The sequence below is a fragment of the Brachyhypopomus gauderio genome, chromosome 13 (assembly GCF_052324685.1).
Source record: "Brachyhypopomus gauderio isolate BG-103 chromosome 13, BGAUD_0.2, whole genome shotgun sequence".
Taxonomy (NCBI): domain Eukaryota; kingdom Metazoa; phylum Chordata; class Actinopteri; order Gymnotiformes; family Hypopomidae; genus Brachyhypopomus; species Brachyhypopomus gauderio.
The window spans coordinates 1,421,960-1,447,719 of record NC_135223.1 but is presented as its reverse complement, the minus strand read 5'-3'; the positions used below and the strand labels follow the sequence as shown (position 1 = coordinate 1,447,719).

Here is a 25,760-nt window from a genome sequence, read left to right as displayed (position 1 = left end):
TGCCACAGACACGACATGATACACACAAATAAAACGTGTGAATGACCAATGATGTATTTAATCACAGATGAGTATATGATTTTAAATTGCTTACCAATTTTACCTTGGCACATGTAACTGAGTAAGTTATTACTCAACTTTGTTGAGTTTATATTTGAGTTCCCAGTTGTCACTGTCAACACGTATGGACACATCAATGCAACCTGAGAGCTGATATCTGAAGATCTGACACATGAGATCTGAGGAGATCTGATCTGGCAGTTAGGATTAAAAGTCTAAAGTCATTTTTAAAGACAGAGCATTAATAACTCCTTGTTTTCCCACATAGAAAGATAGATCTTTATCTCACAAGAATCCTCCATATGATAGAAGTACTGTTAAGGGATTGGCACAAACAGCGTCCTTGCTTAAACAGGCTTTACTCCATAGGGAAGTAAGGTCAAATTTTACAGAAAATATGTTAAGGTCTCATTTTTCAGTGTAACACATATTGAACCTTTTATATTTAATTCGTTTACTGTTTTCTTCTGATTTGTTAATATATTTTTTGTTAATTTATGTATTGCTCATATGTCAAACTGCTTTTATTCACACGATTAACTTGTATAAAAGCATTGACTTATTCTTCTTTACCCTTGTCTCTTTTCGTGTCTATTCTCCATTCATGCTACTTTATGCACCATGAGAAAATATGTGGACAAAATCTTATGTTACAGAAAACCTTATTTGGTGTAATGCAAATGATGGACCTTGGACAGATCCACACAGCCCACATGTAGCCATTTATAAAGGACGGTCACGTGACCTGACTGCCGCCGAGGAGGAAGATGGCGCCGTTACTACAGCGCTATTACCGCTAGCTAGCTACAATAATAACACCACAGTGCTGCTCAAATAGTACGCTAGCCAACTAGCTAGTCGGCGTAGAGCCCGCCAAAAGATTTAGTTATAGATGAATATGTAGTGCGTTAGTGTAATGGACAAAGAGAAATTTCCAGTGAGTATACTTGAAGTAGCTGTGTTGAAACACAGCGTATGAGCGCATATGTTGAGAATGTGTAGCATGCTAATTAGCTAGCGTGTTTGATAGGGAAATGTGTAGCATGCTAATTAGCTAGCTAGCGTATTTAGCGTGTTTTGATCCATCCTCTGACTTCGCCTTCGTGTTTCTCCTCAACACAGGCTGGTCCCAGCTCTTGGCTGGACATGCATAACTTCATTGGTGACCTTGTGGCTTCCAGTGCATCTACATCTGGCCAGCTGCTGAAGTATCCCACCCAGCAATCACTGCGCTCCGCCTGGGAGACCATGGCCACGCCTGAGACGTCGGTACCCAAAGCTCAGGGTGGTGTGGCTAGAGAGAGTCCAGGGAAGAACATGGCAGGGTTCGGTCTGCAGTCCGGGGACAGTAGCGAGGAGTCTGTGGATTGTGATGACCAGCAGAGTGAGTGTGTACACGCTGCTGGATTATGTTGGGTGTCATGGTGGTTATATGCTGGTGTTTCTCGTCGTCATGTTCCTGCTCACCTATGTTTTCCTCTCTTCAGCGGTCCAGCCACATACCTGTACCTGTCCAGGCTGCCCCTTGTCATCCATGGTTGGAGCGCTCAATCTGCAGAGTTTAAAACCCAGAGAGAGCTCCTCTTCCCAGGCTCAGACGGCCACTACTACCGAGTCCGCGTCACCGGCTCAGGCCAAAGGTCCCGGCACAGTGCCCATCAACCTGGGCTTGTGCCTCGGCCTGGGGCTCTCTCTGGAGGAGGGCAGCGAGCCCACCAGCACGTCCAGCGCCGCCCCTGGCCGCCCCCAGCACCAGGACAAGGGCACCAGCACCCACAGCCCGACGCCAGGCTCCGCCTCCAGCCCCCAGGTGTGCCCCGCCCCCATCCAGGCCTTCCCCTGCCTCTGCTGCCACCGTGGCTTCCAGCCCTGCCCCCACCTCCTCCGCGCCCAGCAGGGCTCCGACCCCCACTTCGCCCACACCCACGCGCACCACCACTACCACCACCACCACTGCCCGCTGGCCTCGTGCCACTGCCCGCTAGCCCCGCCCCCGGGTCGCCACGGCGCCCGCTCCCCGCCCCACTTCCCCTGCCTGGCGTGCCAGCGCACCTTCCCGACCTGCGCCCAGCTGCTGCGCCACCAGCAGAGCCACGCCCAGAGGGAGGGGCTTCAGGCGCACGCGTGCATGCACTGCCCCGCCTCCTTCGCCCGCCCCTCCCAGCTCCTGCAGCACCAGCGGGCCCAGCACGCCACACAGGCCGGCGGCTTCCTGTGCACCGAGTGCGGCCGCGTGTTCAGCTCGCACAGCAACCTGCGTATACACCTCAACGTGCACACGGGCGCGCGGCCGTATTCGTGCGCCGACTGCGGTAAGAGCTTCAGCCAGTCGGGGGCGCTAAAGATCCACCGGAGGATCCACACGGGCGAGCGGCCGTACTCCTGCGCCTTCTGCGGCCGCGGCTTCCCGCACCTGGCGGGCGTTCGGGCGCACCAGCGCACGCACACGGGCGAGAAGCCGTACCGCTGCGGTCAGTGCGGGAAGTCCTTCACGCAGTCGGGCGCCCTCAAGATCCACACGCGCGTGCACACGGGCGAGCGGCCCTTCGCGTGCGGCCTGTGCGGGAAGGGCTTCTCCAACCGCTCCGGCGTACGCTTCCACCACCGCACCGTGCACGGCATCGTCACCAAGCCCAGCTCGGTGGGCCGGCCCAGCCTGGCCGCCGGTGGCGGGTCCGGGGCCCGGCAGGAGCTGCCGGCCCAAGCCGCGGGGGCGGGCCCCCCGAGTGGCGGCCCGGACGGGGAGGAGAAGAAGAGGGCTCTGCCCTACGCCTGCGAGGACTGTGGGATGCGCTTTCGGGATGCGCCGTCGAGAAACAAGCACCAATCGCTGGAGCACTACTCAACCGAGGAGGCAGGGCAGGAGGAGGGGCCTGAGGAGCAGGTCAAGGAGCACACTTAGGAAGACTGTGGTCTCCTAACCGTTCAAGAGTGTAACACAAACAAAAAGACTAACAGGAATATAAGGCATCCCCTCTTTGGCTAGATTCAAGTCCAAATAAAGTAACTTGCAGGTGGCCTAAAATCCTTTCACAGGTAATTTGGTTTTGATAAATAAATAAATAATGATTTGCACATTTTTATGCTTCTCCGTGGCCTTAAGGAAGCCTGTTTTGAAAAGCACTTTCAGCTAGATACTAAGACTAATGTCACTGGAAGGGAACTTTTAAAATTTATTTTATGAGAAACATGCCAAATAATATGTCATAAAAAGAAAAAAAATGATTCAGTTTAAGTGGGAATATGCCAACTCGATATCCATCATATTTGTCATTTCTTTTAGTACCAAATGATCTCATAGTAATGGCACCTGCACAAATTTTTAATACAGTTTTGATGAGTGGTCCCATTGCTCTAAATGTAATTACAGTTTCATGGGTAATTTCTAAAATGTAATGTATAGAGGGTAAAGAGTTGAGCAGTGTCATTACATGGGGATTGTTAATGGTGCCACTCTTAATAGGAATCTGTAAACGCATCTCAACTGCCCGTGTTAACTTCTCGCATTCTTCATGGATCTCTCTGACACTGGTGCTAGTTGGAGACGCATGTGTTTGTTATGTAGCTGTTGTAAGGGAGTGGGCAATATGGCAGGGCAGTTAGTAAAGGTTTCGGCCACGGGGCTGTTTTGAACCACGTATTTGAGTTGTTCCCGGGGGTAACGGCCCTGTCGCCCCATTTCTTACCCCTGAAGAAGCTTGTAAATGAGAATATGTTCTCATTGCACCTTCCCTGATAAAATAAAGATTCTCATCTATTCTTGTTAGAGTCATAGAGCCGGTAACAAAAAGGCCCTTCAATACAGTCGTGTCAGTAAAGAACGTGTTCTGCTAATCAGTTGTCACCGGTGTACTGCAACTTAAAGATGGATTTCTGACGGCGGGGGAAAGTTTTTTTAGATGCTCAAGTTTTTGTAAGAACAACCTGTCAGTTCACTGTTTTGGTGCATGACTGTCATATTTTCAGACATTGCATAACGCTTGAAACCGAGCCTTCGTGACACTGCTGATTTATTCAGATTGAAATGGGAGGAGCTGTACAAACCTTGAATGGCAGTCTATATAATCAGATGCCAGGATATAAGTGCTTTTTCCCTGTGCACTTTGGTTATGTTCTTCTGTCAAATATATTTACTTTAGTATCTGTGCTGCTGGTTTGGCTTTACTGTGGACCTCCAAAGCCCATCGGTGTGCATCAAAGCTCACCAGTCCACAGCCGTGTCTTAGCAGCAAAACGACACGCAGGACTCTTAAATGCAAAGCAGCACCTGCCTAGACTACCTGTGATGTTCCTCTGGTGGATTGATTTAGTTTCTGTAAATCCGTACTTTGATGTCCTGTTTTTGCCTCCTACAGCAATGCCCTTTCTCTATTTTCTCTGCCTTTAGTTCTCTTTGGACAGACACGTAATAAATATATTTTCTGTGTGAATTACATGCCCGGCTTCTTCTTGCCTTGAGCTGACGTTGAATGCAGCAATGACATTGACGGCAGTTACGTCTGTCTGTCTCTTGCTTTCAGACGGTGCAAAATCAAACACCAGCTAAAGATCGGCTGAGATATTTTATAGGTGCATTAGATTTTAGGCTAAAATTGGTTGCACTTATGTTTTCAACTACTTTGCTTATTTAATATGTTAATACATTCAGGTTTAACCTAGCTATAGGCCATGATTATGAAAGTCAAGTTGACTGCAAACAGCACAATTTTTAAGTGTTTTTGAAACGTTCCCTGATTTGTAATTCAGCCTCTGGCGTGATTCCAGCAGAACACCCGCTCAGTTGGACCAGGCCAAAAGGACCGGAGAAAGGAGGCCGATCTGTGAAGCATTGTAGTCATCGTCCTTATTGGCTTGAAGCAATGAGCAGCGGGGTGTTTGGGGAATAAGTCCCTCGAATTACCAAATAGGCAGAGCAGGCACGAGCCTACGGGTCCCGCGCCTTTTAGGGGCCCTGAAAAAAAACGATAAACCTATTAGATGATAATTTGTGGGGGTAAAGGGTAATGATAATAAAGTAGGCCGCCTGAGATTTCAAGTACCCAGGGATTAATCCGACACTCCAGTTTCTGTTGTCCGTGTTTTGTATTGCTTGTGTGTGCAAGCCAACGGCCGGGCTTGGCTAGTTTTAGATGTTCAACTATGCATGAAACTGCGACCCACTTTCTGGTCCAAAGACATTTTGGATATAGAGCCTACATTTCACGCCTGAAACTCACACACAATACCAGATGTCGGCACGGCGTCTTCGTTGCGCCTAAATGCGTGCAAGTATAGCAAGAAGCGCGTGCATCAGCAAGCCTGGGTCTAGGAAACAACCGACGCGCGCGCTGTTTCTTTTTTGCCTTTATGTGCACGCTTTCAGTTCGGAAGACTGACACGTCTTGACTTGTTGTCATAAAAAATCTGACTTAATAAGCCTGTCCCACTCCTTTGAGAAACTAAAGTAGGTTGGAAAAGGCCGTTTTCAAAACGATGCGAATAAAAGATTTAAATCTGATTAAATGAAAATGTATGATCTATAAATATTAATGCGGGGTTTGGTTGACTGTTCAATAATTAACTATGTTTTTCCTGACATCATCAAAGTTTATTACGGATAACTGCGTCTATATAAAGGAGTTTATTTGTCAGGCGATGCATAAAAACGTCCGGGTTCACTTGCATTGCGACACAACCTTGAAGGTAATGTGCGCGCGGAGACAAGTGACGCTGTTATGAGCGCGTGGATTTTGATTTAGAGTTTCACAATAAATAAAATAAACACCCCCGGTCCAAATGTGCTGGTACTGGTCTCGGGTCAAACGTATTCACAAGAAAACCATGGTGGGCCTTATTCTTCTTTCCAGGGTAATTTCCACAATTATACCTCAAAAACATCACATGTCCAAGGACTACAAGCTCCGCCTTCAGTCTTGACAAATGATAAATAGACAATGCAAACTTTCATTTTAACAGTTGTTTTCCAAACTTTGCCAACCGAAACAATTATCAGAATGAGAGCCTATTTTTTGCTTGGGACGGTGATACTCGCGTTCCTACAATGTGGCACTGGTAAATATTTGGTCTGATTTATTTAAACTATATTTACACTCTTTTATTATTCGTTTTCGACTTTTAGCTTTTGCATTGTATTTTAAACCATTGTGTAATTGTTTCTTTATAGACGTTTATGATCATTACAATAAAGTGCAGTAAAGGGTTTTGCATAGACTAGGTTTTCTCAATGTCAGCTATAAACCAATTCACTTTAACACAAAAAGGAGACAAGATTTGCCTTTAGCATGGGGCGTAGTTGTTATTCAATGTGCTAACCGAATATGAGTGATATCAAAAGCTACGTGTTCGCTGGCGATGTTTAATTGGTTAAATGGGTTCATTTCTACATATGAAAAGCAGAAAGTTTAATGTGAAAACAGAACAAAGACGGCTGCGTCATTGCGCGAGCTCTCGTTCCGCATTCTTTCAACACAAAAACACCTGAGAATTCCCCTGTCACCTCTGAAGAGATAACAGCCACACTTTCATATGTTATTTTCCAGTGAAATGTCCTTGAGCCCATGAATTAATTTTAGGCACTATTTTGTAAACGTTATTTGTCTACATAGGCAGTTCGTAATATAGTTGTCATAGAGTGCTGTTCAATTCGTTTTTGTGCTCCACACCACACGCACACCCTTGTCTGTCATTATATATGTCTGAAGAGTCGAAAAACCTGCTGCGCAAACAGTAATTTCAGTAGCCTAATGGAATTATACGAAGTAACCTTGAAGATAACAACAATACAGGCTGATTACGCTCTTTGTGTCCTTTAGGTCAAAAATGTTAAAGCAATGAATGATTTACATGACCGTAAAGAGAAACATGGACCTGTGTGTGTGTTTTCTTAGCTTCACTCGTCGTGAAAGGGCCCACAGGGCCGGTGATGGAGGGAGAAGAGGTGACCCTGGAGTGTGTCGTCTCAGAGTCTGAGTTCAACCTGAGCTCTGTGCACTTTGAAAAGTTGTCTAAGGTGAGGTAATTATACAGCAGCTATGATACGCTTCCATCAAACTCCCTTTACCCCACATTCCGCAAGAAATGCCAAGGAAAAGCACGCTGAAAGAACTGAAACCTTTTCTTTCTGAAACCGAAAGCATTTGTGGTGGGTGTAGAGACAGCCTGTGTGCTGCACTTCCCAGACAGGTAATTATTGTAAAGTGTGGTTGGGTGCCTCCATCACCCCGCACAGTCATCTGATTACATGGCATACAGGCTGAGGCTTGTGATAAAGGCTCTGGTGACTCGTATTAGGAGTGGGAGCTGGGGGAAAAGAGATGAAATCTGGTAGAGTTTTGGTTATAGGGGGCAGAGGGGCAGGACGAAACTTCGAGCAAAGGCCCGGCAGTCTCGTGCCTTTCTGGGGAAGACACTGGTGTCCTGTCCATTTGACACATCTGGCAACACGGAAAACCGACGCTCTCCGCTTTCGTAGAAGGAAGCTTGTGAAAGGGCCTCATAATGACACGTCCTCATTCTCGCGCTACAAGAGTATTTAATCTGCGTCAATAGTAAAGCAGTAACTGTCCATAATCCTGCCTTTTCTCTATTTCTTCATGACTGTTGCTATTTAATGGGATCTTTAGTTGTGGTTTATGGGTACCTCTTGTGAACGAATGTCACCCCCTCTGCCCTGCAGCACATGCAGAGGTGGTACCGGCTGGACGTGGATCAGTACAACTACCTGTACCGCCGCTGCTTCCTGTACGACGTAGAGGTGACGAGAGAAAATGGCCGCCTGCTCCTCACGCTCCCCAGGGTCCATGCGTGGACGGCCGGCCCGTACCGCTGCGTCTCCGACAACGACACGTCCCCGGACAACTCCTCCACACCTTTCACCATATCTGTCCACTGTGAGTTTCCTGGAGCTTGGATACTATCGATTTGGTGAAAATATCTGACGGTTATTTTACCGACAATTTTATAGATAGTATTATACATCTTACCAGGCACTATAAACTTATCTTGCTCTCACGTGGAATGAAGCAGCAGGGTTGAGGAACGTGTTGTTATATAAATCTGAGAAAGCAATGAATTTTTCTAAGTGAATTATTCTGCCCCATTGGCAACTGTATCGGCAAACATATAATAATGCCACAGGCTGCAGAACACCACAGGCTGCATGTCACTGCATGCTTAGCAAGATCAAGTGACATCAGTAGAGCTGTTGAAATGAGATGTTACCCTTTTACAAAGGTGCGGAGCCTGTGATTCAACAGCCCTTGAAAATCAAGATGAATATTGTAGTATTCTGAAACAATGAGTGTATCTATTATGGACTCTGAGAACTGAGGTTGAGGGAAACTCATTGTTCTCCAAAACTGACAGAAGTGAGCATGATATCGACTGGTGGTTTTTGGTCTTTGAAAGAGTCGATAATGGCACCTTATCGGAGAAACGCTAGAGAATGGGGCAGAGAAGGGTGGGTGTTTGTGGAAAGGATCAGTGCCCACAGACAGGAGAATATGACCCATTACACACATTGTATCATTAAAGTGGGCAAAGACCTGATAGAACACAATCATTACTATTGATTCGTTTCAGAGCTGGTTTGCCCAGCTGTAAGTCCAGGAGTTTTCTACAAATGGACAAAAGGCCGATATTAATTGAACATAAGCACTTTAAAATTGTCAGTGGTAAATAACTTCTCACAAAGTTCTTGTTTCCCCTGTACATTTAACTCCAGAGTGAAGTTCTTACACACTTTCTTCAATCCATTGCCCATTCGTAGATGTTATCAACCCCCAGACATTGTCTAAAGTTGCAGCATTTTGCTCCAGGTCTGGGGGGAAGAGGAAGAACACACCCTTCCTTCACCACACACAGGGCCGCCCACTCCACGTGCTGCCGTTCATACCTCATTAGTCCCAGCATGCCTAGCGCAGCACTCTAGATCTCGAAGCCGTCATTTCTAGCTTCACGCCTTTTAACGGATCTACGTTGTCTCTCTCAGACATGCGCGACCTGTCGGTGTACAGAAGTGGCGTCGGCTCCTTCTCTCGATACTTCTCCTCCATGCAGGACCTCCGTGTACCACTAGGGGACGATGTAGAGCTGAACTGCTCCACGTCTTCCTCAGAGACTCCCGAGTACTTCTGGTCCAAGGAGGTAAGAGTCGCTTCACAGTCAGGCAAATCAGATTAAGATCTTATCCTAGGAATCCAGAATGATAAATATGGTGTGACTCCTGCAGTAATATGCAACTAGAAGGTTGGCTAGGGAGTACTTCAAAGGGAGATCCATTGTTTTTTGCCATCAGGATGACTGTACCAGCAATTGTAACTTGAGATAGAAAATGTGAAATGTACCATAAAACCTATCAGGAGCAAGTGGAATGTGAAGAACTATGTATCCAAAAAGTAATGAGAAAGCAATGTGGCCCACCATGATGCATTTCACAGTGAAAAGCACCCAGACTATGCGAAGTGTCACCGTCTTAAAAACGGGACCTGCAGTGTTCACACAGTATGCAAAAAAAAAGGATTCCTGGGCTAAAAGGGAAACCTGTGCTGCCTCTCAATCCAAATGCAAGATGTCCGCCAAACACATCAGGTTATGGGAGTTTAAATGTAATGTCATGTAATGTGAAAGGTATTCAAATGCCTTACAAAGACCAATAAAGGAGGAATATGTAAGCGTTTTTTTAAGCGAGCAGTGTCTTAAGCGAGCAGTGTCTTAAGCGAGCGGTCTTCGTCAACTCAACACCGCATGCGTTTGGCTGCTTCGTATATCAGAGATCCTCCATATTCTCTGGAGTGAAACAGCACAAGTGACTGAGTTCATACAACAGGCACGGCAGCTGCATTCTGTTCATTTAGTTTTTCCTTCCCTGGAACGGAAAGAAAAGCAGGACGTCATTGTTCTGAGCCCGTGGATTAGCATGCAAAACACTGCATCAGTCAGAAGTTAGCTGGGCTGGGCTGGTCTAGGCGTTCTCTTAGTTGGGTTCCATTCGAAAATGAGCTGGACTGAGCTGGCAAGCGTCATCGATGCCTCCCGTGCCAAAATCATTTGTGCGGTTATGATGAGCTGTCTTTTTCCCGCCTTTTTTGAAAAGGGTCCATTTTCCTTTGTGTTCTGTGGGTATTTTGGCTTTGTTCCTGTCTCTCTCACGCGCATTACTCTTCCTTTTCTACAACCCTCTCAGATGAATCTGCTGATGCACCATCAGGGTTAACTACCCTGCTCATCTTTGCATTAGCACTCTTATCAGTGCTGAGCCCTAACACTTGTGGTTAACATCACCCTGTCTTTCACAGGGCATGTGCAAACAACACAATCTGTCACAATCTCGTTCCTCCTAATTGTGTTACTCTCTTTCCTGTCTTTGTTTCATCACCTCATTCATTTTACTGTGCTTCTGTTTCCCCTCTCTACCTTTCTACAAATCTTTTCAACCACCATCATTGCCTCCATGTTTTACACCTCTCTCTCTCTCTCTCTCTCTCTCTCTCTCTCTCTCTCTCTCTGCAGGGAGAGGACTGGATTGTTCCGAACAGTATGCTAAGGCTGGAGAAGGTGAGAGACATGGACAGTGGTAGATACACCTGCACCGCTCAGCACCCCAGCGTCAAATCGCTCGTCAAGAGACGCACCGTGAGCATCACCGTGCTGCCAGGTTCGTGTTGCCTGCAGGGGGCGCCAGTGGGAGGGGGGGCGTTGAAAAGCAAATAATGACATGTTTACTGACAGCTAGGAAAGAATCTGGTGGTATACAAGAATGTTAAGGGTGTACAGTAGGTATACATATTTTCTACAGCACATTTTTGTGTGTCTTTGTGGGTGTATGTGGGAGGGGCTGTGTAAAGGTATGTGGTAGTTAGTGCATGGGCGGAAAGGTGTGTCATGCTATTGAGTGATAGTCATAGTAGCGAAAACAGGGCAGGAGGGGATGGAGTTAACAAGAAGTAAACACAGATACACACGGAGAAAGTCAGATGGTGGATGCAACAAATCACAGGATGTTTGCGTTTTCCACGTGATGTACAGAGGACGCAGCCTGGTACGAGTCCACCAGCGGCCGCATCATTCTCATGTCAGCGGCAGCAGGCATGGCCCTGTTTGTGATCGTCCTGACCATCACGGTCTTCCTCTGTCGTCGGGCCAAACAGAGGAAGTGCAAGGGACCCATGTAAGAACCGCACACACAAACACACACACCTTTTGCAAAGACTTGCAGTGAAACTTTCATCGGCAGCCTTTCCTGATGGTTTTAGCTGAAAAATTACCATTACAAATCATATCACTTCCCATTTTCTTGATTATTATTGAGAGGCCATTTGGCATGGTCCAGATCAAAAGGCCACAGGCTAAGGGGTAGGCCATCGCTGTAGCTCACATGATCTGAGGTTGTAGGGTCTGCCTGCTTGATTTATCATCACTTTGTTGCCATGCAGGCCTAATGAAGACCAGCAGAGTGTGATCTGCCCCCCCAAGGGGGTTTCTCCTCCGTAACTCTTGTATCTTTTGCTTTCCTCTAGCGATGACCACTCCCAGAAGAAACCCATCTACAGGAACAGTGTGGAGTCTCTGCCCTCAACAACCGGAGACAACGAACCTCTGGTGTAAGGAGAGAGCTGGAAGGGACATAGGTGTGGAAGAGAGGAAGAGGAAGAGGAGTGTTAAGGACCAAAGGATGAAGAACCTGCCAGGTTGTCTAAGAAGTGACTGCTCTCACCAGGGAAAGACAGACTAAATATTAAACTCCAGAAGGTGTGGAAGGGATGTAGGGATAGACGTGTAGAGTAATACTCCCACCAGCAGCTTGGGCAGCAGGACTCATTGACAACAGGTGTGCAATTTTTCTCTATATTGATTTCATAACCCAGCAGAATTAAGATTCATGTTTATTGTCTAAGGCGAGGGAGGGGCTGGCTATGGCTCATCGGTATGCTGCTGCGTGCTTTAAGTGGCCGATGTTTCTAAGAGGCAAACTTATGTAAACCGTTTCCTGCTGTTCTCCTATGGGATTGTAAACAGGTTTCTTTCCATGGCAAACGCATTAGCATGTTTTCTTGTTAGACAATCATTTTGGTCTATGAGGGTTGAGATCTCTAAGTTTGATACATAAATTTGAGCTGAACTGTTTGATCCTGTCTAATAGCTCTCTATTTTACTTGAAAGCACTGTAAATAAATTGGACCTTCAGACCAGACGAAGGACCGTGGAAGCACTTTAAATCTTTTGCACTAAATTTCATCTTTCTATGTACTTTTATAATTTAACCCCATTAAACTGCTTTAAAAGATAAGTGTTGTTGCTGATTTAATTTAGATAAAGACCCATACACAGATCTGTAAAGTGTCCGTGACAAAAATTGACAACGTACTGTAAATTGAATGTCTACCCACATGGCACAGTCTCTGTTACAGCCTCTAATGCCTCGCAGGCAGCTGCCCCTCAGTGACACAATCCAGTCCTCCGAAAGCAAAACCGCTGTGGTGTGTCTGCAGTCCCGGTTCCGGTTATGGTTTTAAGTTTTGGGTTGGCACATCACAACAGAACCTTCAAAATTTATATGAACAACAACCAGGCCGTATTTTGCAGCACCCCGAGGAACTCCCAAACCATGAAAAAGTATTAAAAACGTAGTTAATCCCTTAACAGTACAGCACTTCAGCAAGAATCCAACACATTAGATAGACCTCTGCATATTTCAAACCAGAAAAGACGTTCATATTACCCCACCACTGCCAAATTGCTGCGTTTAAATTAATCCAGAATTAGGGCATAATATGGGTTCCCTTCAAATTATGGTTTCTGGGGGGGGGGGAGAGAGAGAGAAACTCTGGTCTCACAGCTTGCTTTATTAACCAAAAGCTCTAACTAGAGGGCTTAAGGCAGACAGCACTTGTAGCAAATTGCTGTAACAGGCCTATTATCCAAAAAGCCAGTAGATGACTTTAACCCCAGTTATTATTCCGAAAAATCCTCTAGCGGATCCTTCATATAACTCACCTGGAATTCACGATGCGGTATTCATCCGTCGCTATACAACTTCATCTCTTATTTTACCCTCCGTGGCGTTATCTCTAGCGGAGCGCGACAGTTCATTAAGGTCTGTGCTATCATAACTACTCATTTCATTACTACTGTCTACGCCATTTATGACCGCCTTTATGTGATTTTATTGCCTATGTGCGGTTGACCGGAGGCTGCCGTTAATAACGCGGTAGCCGCAGCTTTTTAACAATGACACTCCATTACCGAGCCACGCGCCACAGAGCACAACGAAGACAATATTATTAAGCAGATTACTCCAGATCTCCTTCAGCCAGCCCGTGCACGCCTGGTTTCTAACATAGGCTCTGTAGGTGACTGCACAATGTGCTAAACTTTAGACGTCCTTTGCATAAAAGTTAGGCGAGCTGCTACTCAGTGAGCGTCACTCAGCTTAAATTTAGCTGGGCTGAATAATTCATGGTATGTGGTTTTTCAGTCTGAACAGTGTAATCATTTAGACGCGTTTCACTTTCCTACCTGTGTTCTGGCTCTTGAGTGGATTGCAGTGACGTTCAGCCCGAATTATAAAGCTTCAGTAGAAAAAAGATGCTTCTACACTACACGAACGTCCACTATTGTGACTTATACTGTCAGGGCAGCTGGCATTTCAAATAACGTTTCATGATTTCATAGCTTCTTATTTGAATGAATTGAATGAGTTTGTTTGCCAATTCTTTGAAATATCAAAGAGCATATTTTAACATTTGCTTCATGGTGGACGAATTTATAATAAAAATCCAAAAATCCGCAGGTGGAAACAATTTTTGGTTGATAGTTTTGTTGCATAAGAAACCCTTTTGGTGATTTTGACATACTGCATGATTCTGTAAAAGAAGCACCAGAAGCGGTTGTATTTGGCATTAATCCGTTTTCTAAACCCTGCTCCAATATAAAGCTCGTGTCCCCCTTTCACGAGGACACGGGCACGTCCGCTAAAGCTCCAGGACTGTTCTGGGACTTCAAAAGGACATGCTTGGGTCTGCGGTGTTTTGAAGTGGAACGGCGCAGTGTTTATTAAAGAGGACACCCTCTCTGTTTTTCAACCCAGACACTCGTTTGTAATAGTGTACAAAGTAAAGAGTCAGTAAGACCTCACGATCTGTAGAACATCTAAAGACACGCGACTACACTGAGGTTCCCATTACAAAACGGGGGATTCCTCAAGGGATTCCTGAACGCCTAACCAACTGCCCCTTTTAGTGTTACAGAATACAGAAGGTTTTATGCTATGCATTCTTATAAATGACAGAAACATGCGTTTTAATCTGGATTGGAAAACATTGTTTAATAAATTTTCTAACAACTTGAATTAAGCTCTAATCAAATTTGGCATTTTTTTGGAATGTAGATAAATATTGTAATTATACAAAGATATCTGTATATTGTTTTTCCAATATTTGGTATCTTATTAAAGAACTTTACACTGATGGCGTTTGGTCAAGTATGGTCAATATTGAGAACAAGCGCATGGCGTCATCAAGGGAAAACCACGCCCACCATGGGGGAAAACTCCGCGAGGTTTAACGGAGCGAACGTAATCATAGAATGGAAACTTGGATAATAGACTTGTATATAGTCCATTTTCTGTCCCAAAATTGGTTTGGAAAATTAGTCCATTGTGGGGCATCAAATATTTTGAGCTAATCATTTGGGTGGCTAAGCTAATCAATATTGTCATTTAAATTGTGATAAAAATTTTGTATTGCCATCTATTATGGTGCTGATGATTAGCATTACTATTATCAATATCCTCCCTGTTATTTATCAATCTGAATCATATATAGCTAGCTACATACGATTCATTCAATCAACGGTAGCTATAGAGGCAGCTATTAGCTTGTTAGCTAAATGTTAATGTCAAACCCGGATTTAGTGTTAGCTGTTCTCCACTTTCTCTTTCCAGCAGGCTTTATTATAAGTGATTCATGGGTGATGATAAACCCTTTAGACACTACATTAAGTTATAAACCATTTACTTTCTGCAGCCATTAAGATAAAGTACTTTGAGTGCTAGCGAGCTAACACAGAGCAAGAAAATGAAGATAGAATCTAGATATCTTTAAATATTTAGCTAGCTAATCTCATGTATATGGTGAATTAGATGTCATTTTAACAACAAATTCTCATATAGAATATAATTCAACGTTTTGACCTAACAAAACCACAAAAAGACTGCTGCGACACACACACACACACACACACACACACACACACACACACACACACACACACACACACACACAGTGTAGCGCCCCCTCTCGGGAATCCAGTAGGATGTGGGGCCCGTCCTGCCTGCTAAACCAACTGGAATCATGTGACACCTTAAATCAGGGTTTTAATCTTATGCAACCCATCAAGTCACAGCTTTTTTGGGCATATTTGCAATTTTATTTAAAAGCAATAAAGCGTGCAATGCAAATCAATGGAAAGTGCAGAGTTGTTTTTCTCTACGGCGTGGCCTATTTGCGCTCCGTCTCGGCACTGCGATGGTCTGAGAAGTTCTACACCGCCGGGGCACCCCGCGCTGGCCCGTGTCTTCTGGGGTACAAACACGTAGCTTTACATTGACTGTTGTACACATTACTTGTCAGACGGTGTCGCCAAATACAAGCTTTGACATTCGCTGTGAACTCCGGATTTTTTGAGAGCGATATATGAAACGCGCTGAAAGGACCGGGTTTTATCGTCCGCGCCAACTACAGAGGGGACACTTCCACACATCCATCATGATCGTTTACTGTGTTGTAGTTCATTTGGTACATATTGCCCAAATGATTTTTATAGCCAATAAATCTCATACAGTTCTTTAATTGTTTAACTGGCAACGCCCGATAACCTCTGTAAAGAAACACTCCAACATTCCAAGCAATTACAGCTAAGACTAATGTAAAAGTATTTTACATATTATACTATATGTTGTGTTAAAATGTAAATCATGTCATGTAAATTATCCGAGTTCCAAACTTATAAATCATTTAAAATTTGAACCCTTTTATGAACCTAACCTGAGAATTTCATTCATGACGTTGACCTAAGGATAAAAGGGAGTTTTAAAGCACATTCAGTAGTTTGCAGTGTCGTTAATGATTGCAGTGAATCACATTTACTGTGCATTGATTTCAATTATTTTAAAAAGGGTTGCTTTAAACAATCAGGCTTTTCCCTTTAAATTGTTTTCCCGAGCCCCTCCCGCGACCGAGGCCGCTCCATGCCCCACGCTGAAACGCTATTGGTGGAAGCTCGCGTTGACCACGCCCCCCCTCACCCCCCCCCCCCCCCCCCCTGGAGGTTGTTAGACTGTTAGTGCTCCGAAGTAACCAACAAAACCGGACCTTCAAGCCGCCTTTGCTTCAGTCTGTCAACGTGGGCTCGTTTTTTCCATAGGTATTAATATGTAATAAATCATTCCGACCAACGTTGGAGTTCAGAAGCAACTTCCCTGAGAGCCTTCGCGCTCACATTACGTGCGGTAGCCACCTCGGAGTGGAATAAGTCGCGGAGAAAACGGAGTAAGAACTATCATGGCATTATTATCGTCCGTTTGGAAGTACTGCGCTCCCCTCCTCACCCTACTCGCGCTGTCGTTTCTGCGCACAGGTAAGGGAAAAAACATTTGAAATGTAATGTTTTGCGACTTTTTAAGGTCAGTTTCTCTTCAGTGTTCACTGAGACGTCTGAGGGAGAGAGGAGAGTGAGTGTGAAGACTCCCCTCAGGTTGTCGAACCCCTACTGAAGGCGCGTGCATCTGCGCGAGGACAGTCCGCGTTTGTTGGCGCGTGCTGCAGCTCCTCGCGCCTTCAGTCTCCTGCACTTTTGATGAAAACGGAACGGGCTCCAAATGTCAGAGGCGCCGTAACTGCGGCACCGCTGATCACAGAGCATCCACGGCGAGGGGGAGATAACGTGTGAAAATAGACGTTTCGCCAAGCAATTAACACTTTTAGATTCGCAGAAGTCTGAGTATTTGTTATATTCATATAATTATGAGTGTGTTTATGCTTATTGTGCAAAGACAAAACTAGAAAACTGTTTAAATAAACACGTTCCTTGGACGAGGAGGCAGACACGACCACTGAGGGAATTAGACTACGTGTTAATAACGATTTTAACGTTTTACTTAAACATTTTGTCGACAGCGTATTTGTTCTTCCATTTTGTCTTCCGTGCGTTCGCTCACGCGCTATTGTCGCCGCTTGTTCTGATCAATAACGTTCCCGGAGAACATCGCGTAAAGGTCGGAGATGCTGCACGTCCCTCATCGGACTCAGTCTCGCGCTTGCACGCGACACACAACACTGGTACCTGGACAACTGCACAGTTCATCATGTCCTCGCGCCTGGTCGGGGTTCCTCGCGCCTGGTCGGGGTTCCTCGCGCGTCCCCTCCTCTGTCCCACACAATTCCCAACAGGGCCGCATATTTCATGCTTGCCATCCCACGATAAGTGCGTCTGAGGGGATTTGGATTACAGTAACATCCGCAGATTTGCTGCGCCTTTTTGTTTAACTTGAGTCTTTTCTCTGGTATGGAGATTTCAGTTGACACTCATTACGTTATTGTTATGAAGATTTTGCCAGTAGACCGTTTGTTCTTGAATGGTGACAATAGAAGCAACAACATAAACATGAAATCTGTTGTATTCAATTGTTTTACATTCTTTTTTTTTACTTTGCATTTCTCTCACTTTTATGCCATATACTGATTTATTTCCGCTAGTATTTGTAGTCTGCAGTGGGCTATAATCACGATCCTCCCTTTTTTTTCGTGCTCATGCTGAGTTGATGTATGGGGTTGAAATATAATTTGCCACGTTTTAATAAATGGAGCTCCCCAGGTCATATGGTATCCCACAGTCTACCCTGCAGTTCAGCTCCCAGCATGTGTTTGTTATGTGTGATGAACCGTGCGTGCGTGTGTGTGTGTGTGTGTGCATGCTTCATTGGTGTGTACACTACTCAGAGGGCAGAGTTGGGGCACCTCATTGGGCTGGAGCTGCTGGGGGGGGGGTGGCTTGGTGATCATAGTCATTAATCTCTTTAGTGACATGAGAGGGAGGGGGGGGTAGGGAAGAGCGAGACTGAGGGTGAATGAGGGAGGGGGGGGGGGGCTGAGGAAGAGGCAGGTCCTGAGGAAGAGGCAGGTCTGATCATACCTCCTCGTTGCGTAAATCAGCTGGGACTTTTGATAGTAGATTTACGTGTCTCCATTTCAGCCTCCAGAGAGCTGCGGGGAAAAAACCTCATTTAGAGGAGAGGTGATGATGAGGAGGAGGCGATGAAGGGGGGGGTCTACCTACAAAAGAAATAGGGCACGGAGATAAAGAATGAAGTAAGATGGGGAGCCCACATAAAGAGGAAGGGGCATGGCAGAAGGAGATGGAATAATTTAGGGGGAGAGAGGGGCTGGATAATGAAGGCAGAAGAGCCTGCTTGATCGCAAATGGATGGAGAGAGACGGAGGGAGGGGGTGGAGATGTTGAAGTGGAGGAGGAGACGGAGGCTCCACAACAGAAGGGAGCGTGGAGGCCCTGACAGCCAGTTCCTCATTTCAACGGGCTTAGCGCTGATGTGTCCCCTCAGGCCCGGGCCAGCAGAAACACGTCGGTAGCACCATCTGAGACCAACCTCTCCATTTCTGTGTCTCTCTCGTGTGCACACAGACGTACACACACACACACACACACACACACACACACACACACACACACACACACACACACACACACACACACACAGAGCGCAGGCTCTTGGCTGCAACGCTACGTCTGTCATTGCTCGAGCTTTTATTGGCCTTGTACATTTAATCATCTCAATTTGTTTATTTGCTGGAGAGCGATATTTGGAGTCATTCGCCCTAATCTGTTTCCACCATTTGTCCAGATTCTGTCAGCAAAGCTAGTGGTAGAGAGCACCTGCCTCCAAACCGCAAAAGGGAAAATGCAGAATAATTGGAAAAAGGAGGTTCAGAAATGGTTATGCTGATCTCCTTTGTGCCCAGTCTGTTGCAGACACATACACACACACACACACACACAGACTGAAAGGTAAGAATGCATCAGTTTTTGGAAGCTAGAGTAAAGCACTGAAGTTCCTTGAAGGAAACGGGTGAGGAAAATTGAAAAAAATCAAATAAGCCACCGCTGCGTACGGCAGCCGTGTCGTCTCGACCTCACAGTCGCTCATCGGGTTATGTTGGCTCGACGGAGGTGGCCATAGGCACAGTATTACATTTTCACCCACCGGTATTTGGTGCTGAAAAATCGTATTTCGACTCGACACTTTGTTGTGTAACGCCTTTAACATAAGCCAAGCTTTATCCTTTGATCCCAACCCATGGGTGTGTAATTCTCCCGGTAAAATAAAGATGTTGACATTTAATTAAAATAAGTGAAACCGCCTTCTCCCGCCGCATTCAAAGTGGCAGGCAAGCGAAATCCTGCGGCGCGCGCGCGGGATCTGAGAGTCTTTGGTCAGATTAACTTCTCGGCCTCCGTCGTCGGAGCTGCCAAGTTCGCGAACTGCTGGGTTAGTGGTTAAGGGACATTTATTTTGTCGTCTCAGAGTTGTGATGTGAAACTTCATAGCAAACACAAACGGGAACGAACAGAAGTTGAAGTGCCGGAGTCACGCGGCCGACCGCCGTACAGAGCGTGAACGCAGGTGTGATCCCGCGAGCTCGTTTAACCGCCTTTAGGGCTCCCAATTACTTTTCTTTAAAGCAGATCAAAACGCGAAAGAGACACACGGAGAGTAAGAAACAGAGAGAATGTTTGATTTGTGTTCTTGCATTAGTAATGCGGGCTTTTTGGCGATACTTCGCTGCAATTATCCATCAGGCGGTTGATTAGACGCTTCTCTAACGCTCGTGCTCCTCGCCTGCTGTTCTTAATTGGACCTGAACGGAACTTCTTCAGCGTGTATACGAGCATCAGACTCAATTCGGTGTCTTTTGTTTCTGGATTTGGACTTCTAAATGTAATTATTGAATTGCATTTAGAATTTTATTTACAATTTTTTATGTTCTGTGTTAAGTAGTGAAGTCGGGAGGTACATTAGCCTCCAACGTTTTCTTCTTTTATCATATAATGTATTAAGTTGGGCGATGTGGCCAGTGTTCCCCCCAAACCTCACATGAAACATCCAATTTAGTGAAAGCTTAAAAAATTTTTTTTCCAGATCCACTTTGTAAGTATAGACACATCACACCAAAATGTCTTTCATAAGTTGTATGGTGATACCAGAAGTAGGCATGGAAGATTATAGTGTAATTGAACCTGACTCACAGAGGTGATCACATAACCATTCTCATGTCGCAGTCATGTTCAGATATTTTCACACAGTGCTGCATTATCAGCAAAATATAATATTGAAATAGCTATTTGTGCATTCTACAGTAACGTTTGCCAACACCCCCTTTTAGCTAGATTCAATCTTCGCTTCACGCAGAGTTGCAAGATACGCTAGCTTCGTACTTTGAGACGTCTGAAGGGAACTCCCTCATGTAGTACACCTCGTTCTCCACTCCATCCTCTCCGGATCGACACATCGTTTGTTCTGTGTTGCTTTCCCCCATCATCTTGTCTTAGCACGACCGGTGCGGCTGCCGTTAGTGTCGTGTCTGACTGACACGAGCTCAGATTTTGAGACGCTTTTGAATGTTTTAAATGAAAAAAGACAATAAGAAATAGTAATATTAAGAAAGGTTATTCCATAATGAACTTACAGCTGAAAAGTCCAGTTATATACAATTTTTACAATTTATTTTATTAATTGAGCTGTTGTAAGCAATCTTGAAGCAAAGCTTTTATCTCTCTGTGGTTATGCGATACAACTAAAGCTGAAAAATCTACTACAAAGAGCCTTATGAGGGAGAGAGAGAAAAAAAACAAATGAGAGGAGAAATGAAAAGCTGAGTGTATGGGAAATGAAGGGAACCAGCACGGAGGGGGAGAAGCCTTTGAATTAAGAGGCTACTGATGTTGAGAGGCCTGGACAGAGGTGCACATTCCTGCCTGGGTTTCCATGACTGTCCTCAAGCTCCCAGATCTCATTTCACCCAGACTACCCCAGTCTGTCTCCTATATATATATATGTACACACACACAGGCACTTGAATAAAAATCCTTCAGGGAACAAATATAAAGGTCCCTTAAGTAAGCCCTGAATAAGCTCATGACCTGAGTCATCTTTTACTTAGCTGCATAAAACTGCATGTGAGTTGTGCAGACAACCCTGCTGTGTTAAAGATCAGTGTCTGCACATACAGTACAAGCAGGTCCATGCGCGTTCACCCAGGAGCCCCCGTGGGGTCCTCTCCAGATCCGGCCCGGTCGAGATGACCCGCGAGGCGTCGCCGGGCTGAAAGGAAGGAGCTAGTGCCTCCCTTTCCTCCACACGCGGACGGAGGGACTGGGCCAGACATGCTGGGGCGGTCGGAGGAGGTAGGTGGAGGCACCGAAATGAGAGGCAGACAGTCAGAGCAGAGAGAGATAGATGAGAGAGAAAAATTCATAAATTCATTTTGGATTCATTTTCCGCGTCCTTGTAACTCATTTTGCCAGCCAAAGTGATTCATTCGTATGTGTATAAATGCGCGTGTCCTCACCGTGTAGAACTTTGCGCTAGTGTTGCAGGGCCGGGCGCCGGTGAACGCAGGAGAATAGAGTGGGAGGCTTCAAGCACAGACAGAGAGAGAGAGAAGGAGAGAGAGAAAGAGAGAAAGTCCATTCATGTCACATGTGGGTAAGGCTGGGGTGTAAGGCACACGTGGGCGGGGTCACGTTATGTGGCACACGCGGGCGGTCCTGGCCGGAGAAACCGTGGTGAAAGAACAGGCGTGTTCCAGCGCCTCCAGACTGAGAAGAGGCCGCAGAAGAGAGACACGGCTCGTGTGGGAGAGAGAAAGAGAGAGAGAGAGGAGCTGAAACAGGGTGTTTGGGAAGCAGAAACTAACACAGCAGAAGGAGAGGGAGCGCTCGCGCGTGAGAAAAACACACCACCATCAAGACGAATGGCGTCAGAGAGCAGAGAAGGCACCGTGTAGGTGAGGGGAGAAAACAGGAAAACAGCAGACGCATGGCAGAGGCACGCGGAGAGCAGATGATCGATGGCACGGCTCGCTCGGTTTGTTTATTTATTTCTTTTCTGAAGCCACCCACCCTACTCTGAGCCTGCCGCCGTGAGTGGTGGGTCACGGAGGCGTATGCCTGTGTGTGTGTGTGTGTGTGTGTGTATATACGTGTGCATACACATACACACATGAACACACTCACCGAAATTGCTGTACGAGCCATTTGAACGAGCAGATTGGCCCTTCAAACGGGCCCAAGTGAAGCTTAACAACACGAATCGCTGTGCGGAAATCTTGAATTGTTTTCACTTTCCTCCGACCGTTTTCCGGGATCCGGGGGGAGGCGGAGCTACAGCGAGACTGCGGAAATCAGTGGCGCGACCACGGTCGACGAAGGACGCACGCGGCCACGAAGGCCTGCCCCGCTGGAGCCTACGCGGCTACGAACGCTGCCCGGTGAACACGTGCGAAGCCGAGATGCTACCAGAGTCGTGTTTGAGGTCGGCCCTCACATGCAAACGACGTGTCGAGAAATAGCCTCGACTGGCAGACCGGAGACATCGGCTATATTTGTCCTGCGTCACATCCACTGACGCAAGCGTGCGATTGCTTCTTGGGGTCATTGTGTGCAGTGGGGAGCCGGGTCAAGTACCAGTTCAGGACCAAGAGGTTGAAGGTCACCTGAAAGAGGAATCTGAAAGAGGAACCTCTTGGAGCAGTCATGACCAAACAGGAAGTGCACATTTCAGAGACTCGGGAGGCTTGTTTCAGCCCACGCAGCAGATTCTGAGCAAACTGGATGCTTTGAAATTTAGAGCAGGTTTACATGCATTATTTCAGGATTAGACAATCAAATTAGTTCTACTTAGGTAACAGAAGACCATTTTTGGGATTGCCCTCTTTATGAAAGACAAAGACATTTGTGGCGATCTGACAAATGTTCAAATGTACTCCTTTTTCAGTGATAATAAAACTTAATATATTTACAATGATTATTTATGTATATTAGTATCAGTACATAAGGACATCACTGTCACCCTGGAACATTTATTATCATTGCAGTCCTGAAAACAATGAGTCCAGCATGAGAGTCTTTGATCTCGCTAAATTAGTGCGGCTTGAATAAATCTCCATTAATGATAATGAACCTACGCCATTGGGGAAAAAAATACCCAACAAGCATCAAAACTTTGCATGCAAATTCTCGATTAAGGCTGACTGGAGGACTGCAGGAGTGAGAAGGTGCCTGCCGTCAAAACCGCATATGCATTTGACATCATGACATCATCAAGATGACATCATGACATTATCAAGATGACATCATGACATCATCAAGATGACATCATGACATCATCATTTAGATGTCTTAGCACATGGCAGTGCCCATGTCTCAATGTCATGGGGAGGTGCATCGCCTGGGCCGTGTAGGAGTCATCTTCTGGCCTCACCAGACAGAGCCAACGTCTGGGCGTGCCAGCCAAACCCACCACAAGCCAGCCAGAAGGGGATTACTCTCTGCCAAATGTGGATTATTTCACAGAGATTTGCCTCAGTTTAAGAAGTCAGACAGATTCCTGCTCTGCCCGCCAACCTCGACGGCAGGTGATTGCAGAAAACCATCTCGCACGGAACTCTGAAAACAGCATCTGGAAAAAAATAGGATGTCCAGGATAATAAACTGACGAGTGTTACTTCGAGTGAAAAGCTACTCTGTCTGGTCTGGAGATTTGAAGCCTCAGTTTTTGTTTCTTTAGCCCCTGTACCTCAGAGACCGATCCTGGTCGCACAGCAATCTCCGAGCTGGTCGGACAAATAACATCATCATCCTTCACAGACAGACTGGCTGAGCTGGTCCATACCGATCGCCTACCAGAGGCCTGCATACTGGGGCACTGACCCAATGGTTTCTAATAAATCCAAACCTCAGAAGCTCGAAAGGGAGGAGATTAAGAGGGCACGGTGCGCTCAGGTTGTCTGTAGAACGAAATCTCTGTGTTCTTAAAAGAAAAGAGGGCAGGAAGCGTCATTTAAGAGTTTCCACTTGTACCTGTGGACGAGTCCTTGTCTTTGGCTAGAACCCGTTTAAAGCAGTTCTGTTGCCAAATGTCTCTGCCAACTAAATGCCACAGTACAAAAGCTTAGAAGTTTTGGCAGCGTTCTGAACTCTACGCCAAAATCCGAGAAGCCCATGTCACATTGTTAGCACAGCTGATGGTGTAAACATGGCTCAGTAATGGGTAGAATGGCAGTATATAGTATGCCTGAGGTAACAAAACCTGATCCCATCTTAAACTGATCCTATCTTACTCTGATCCCATATTAACCCGATCTCATCTTTAACTTGGGCCCATCTTAACCTGATCCCATCTTAACTTGGGCCCTTCTTGACCTGACATAATCTTAACCTGATTTCATCTTATCTTGGGCCCATCTTAATCTGATCTCATCTTAACTTGGGCCCATTTTAACCTGGGCCTATCTTTATAGTTTTATCTTTATGTTTTTGTGTTATCATAAAGGGATATGAAACTGAAACTGCAGGTTTGTTTTGCAACGTTCTTCAAACTCGTGCAACAATTGTGAGGCTTTGCGAGGAAATTGATGTTAGTTGGCCACGATGATGACCATAAGAAAGCCATCCTGGACTTTTTGATGTTTGGGTGGTGATAACCAGCTCTGTTTAAGCCCTGTTCTACAAGACCGTCTCATCACTCACCTCTGCATGTTGGTGCCTTTATAGCCACTACAGCGGAGATCACATGGAACAGTCAGATCCGGTTAAATCTGGTTTATTTGCTGCAAACACATGAAGCACTTTTCGCTTGTAGGAATATATTAATAATAATGGAAGTAAATGTAGAGCCTTGATAAACAAGATGCAGGCTGATGTTCCACAACACGCTGGTTAATTATTTGTCTAAAGAGTCAGACGGACACACACTTGGACATATGGACACACACGGACACATGGACATACACACACATGGACACACACACGGGCACACACACACATGGATACACACACATGGACACACACACGGACACATGGACACACACACGGACACATGGACACACACACGGACACATGGACACACACATGGACACATAGTCACATGGACACACACCCACACACACCTCATTTGACTGTTCTTTTGTGAGACCTTCGTGTGTGAGAGGCAGGATTATTCCTACGAGGCTGTTTATGCCCTCTGTGAGTGTGTTGGAAATGTCGGCATGCGTGACACACACACAGTGCTGGTTTCTGAGGGAGAGCCACAGCAGAGTTGACAGACGTTTCTCTCATTGCTTGCTCATTTTTTGCTCATTTTTCTCTCATTTCTCCCTATCTCCATACTTTCTTCTTTTCTTTCACCTGTTTGTGATAGAACGATCTGTGAGTTCCATCACCATGACAATATTTTCTTTCTCTCACACACATTTTCTTTCTCTCTCTCACACACACACACACACACACACACACACACACACACACACACACACACACAGCCTCCTTCCCCTGCTCACCTCCATGTAATCAATGTGGATCCATTAAGCAGGTCTGTGTGCATGCTGTCACATCTTTTGAATGGCTTT

The 25,760-nt window shown here is 45.8% G+C and overlaps 3 protein-coding genes across 3 annotated transcripts in view; all 3 read left to right on the top strand.

Moving 5' to 3' along the window:
- Positions 1-806: 806 nt before the first annotated feature.
- Positions 807-3,139, top strand: LOC143473685 (uncharacterized). The gene is made up of 3 exons (XM_076970784.1): positions 807-997; positions 1,183-1,444; positions 1,548-3,139. The coding sequence occupies exons 1-3, from the start codon at positions 977-979 to the stop codon at positions 2,960-2,962; spliced, it is 1,698 nt and encodes a 565-aa protein (XP_076826899.1). The 5' UTR covers positions 807-976; the 3' UTR covers positions 2,963-3,139.
- A 2,827-nt stretch (positions 3,140-5,966) lies between these two features.
- On the top strand, positions 5,967-12,346 carry LOC143473609 (vascular endothelial growth factor receptor 3). The gene is made up of 7 exons (XM_076970678.1): positions 5,967-6,111; positions 6,948-7,069; positions 7,736-7,949; positions 9,050-9,204; positions 10,570-10,714; positions 11,086-11,227; positions 11,577-12,346. Exons 1-7 carry the CDS (start codon positions 5,994-5,996, stop codon positions 11,662-11,664), a joined length of 984 nt encoding a protein of 327 aa, XP_076826793.1. The 5' UTR covers positions 5,967-5,993; the 3' UTR covers positions 11,665-12,346.
- A 4,049-nt stretch (positions 12,347-16,395) lies between these two features.
- The window catches only part of cadm4 (cell adhesion molecule 4), a 103,912-nt gene continuing 94,547 nt past the window's right edge, over positions 16,396-25,760 (top strand). The window contains exon 1 of the mRNA XM_076971257.1: positions 16,396-16,695. Within this exon, the coding sequence (XP_076827372.1) occupies positions 16,620-16,695 (76 nt within the window). The 5' untranslated portion in view covers positions 16,396-16,619. The remainder of the gene's footprint in view (positions 16,696-25,760) is intronic.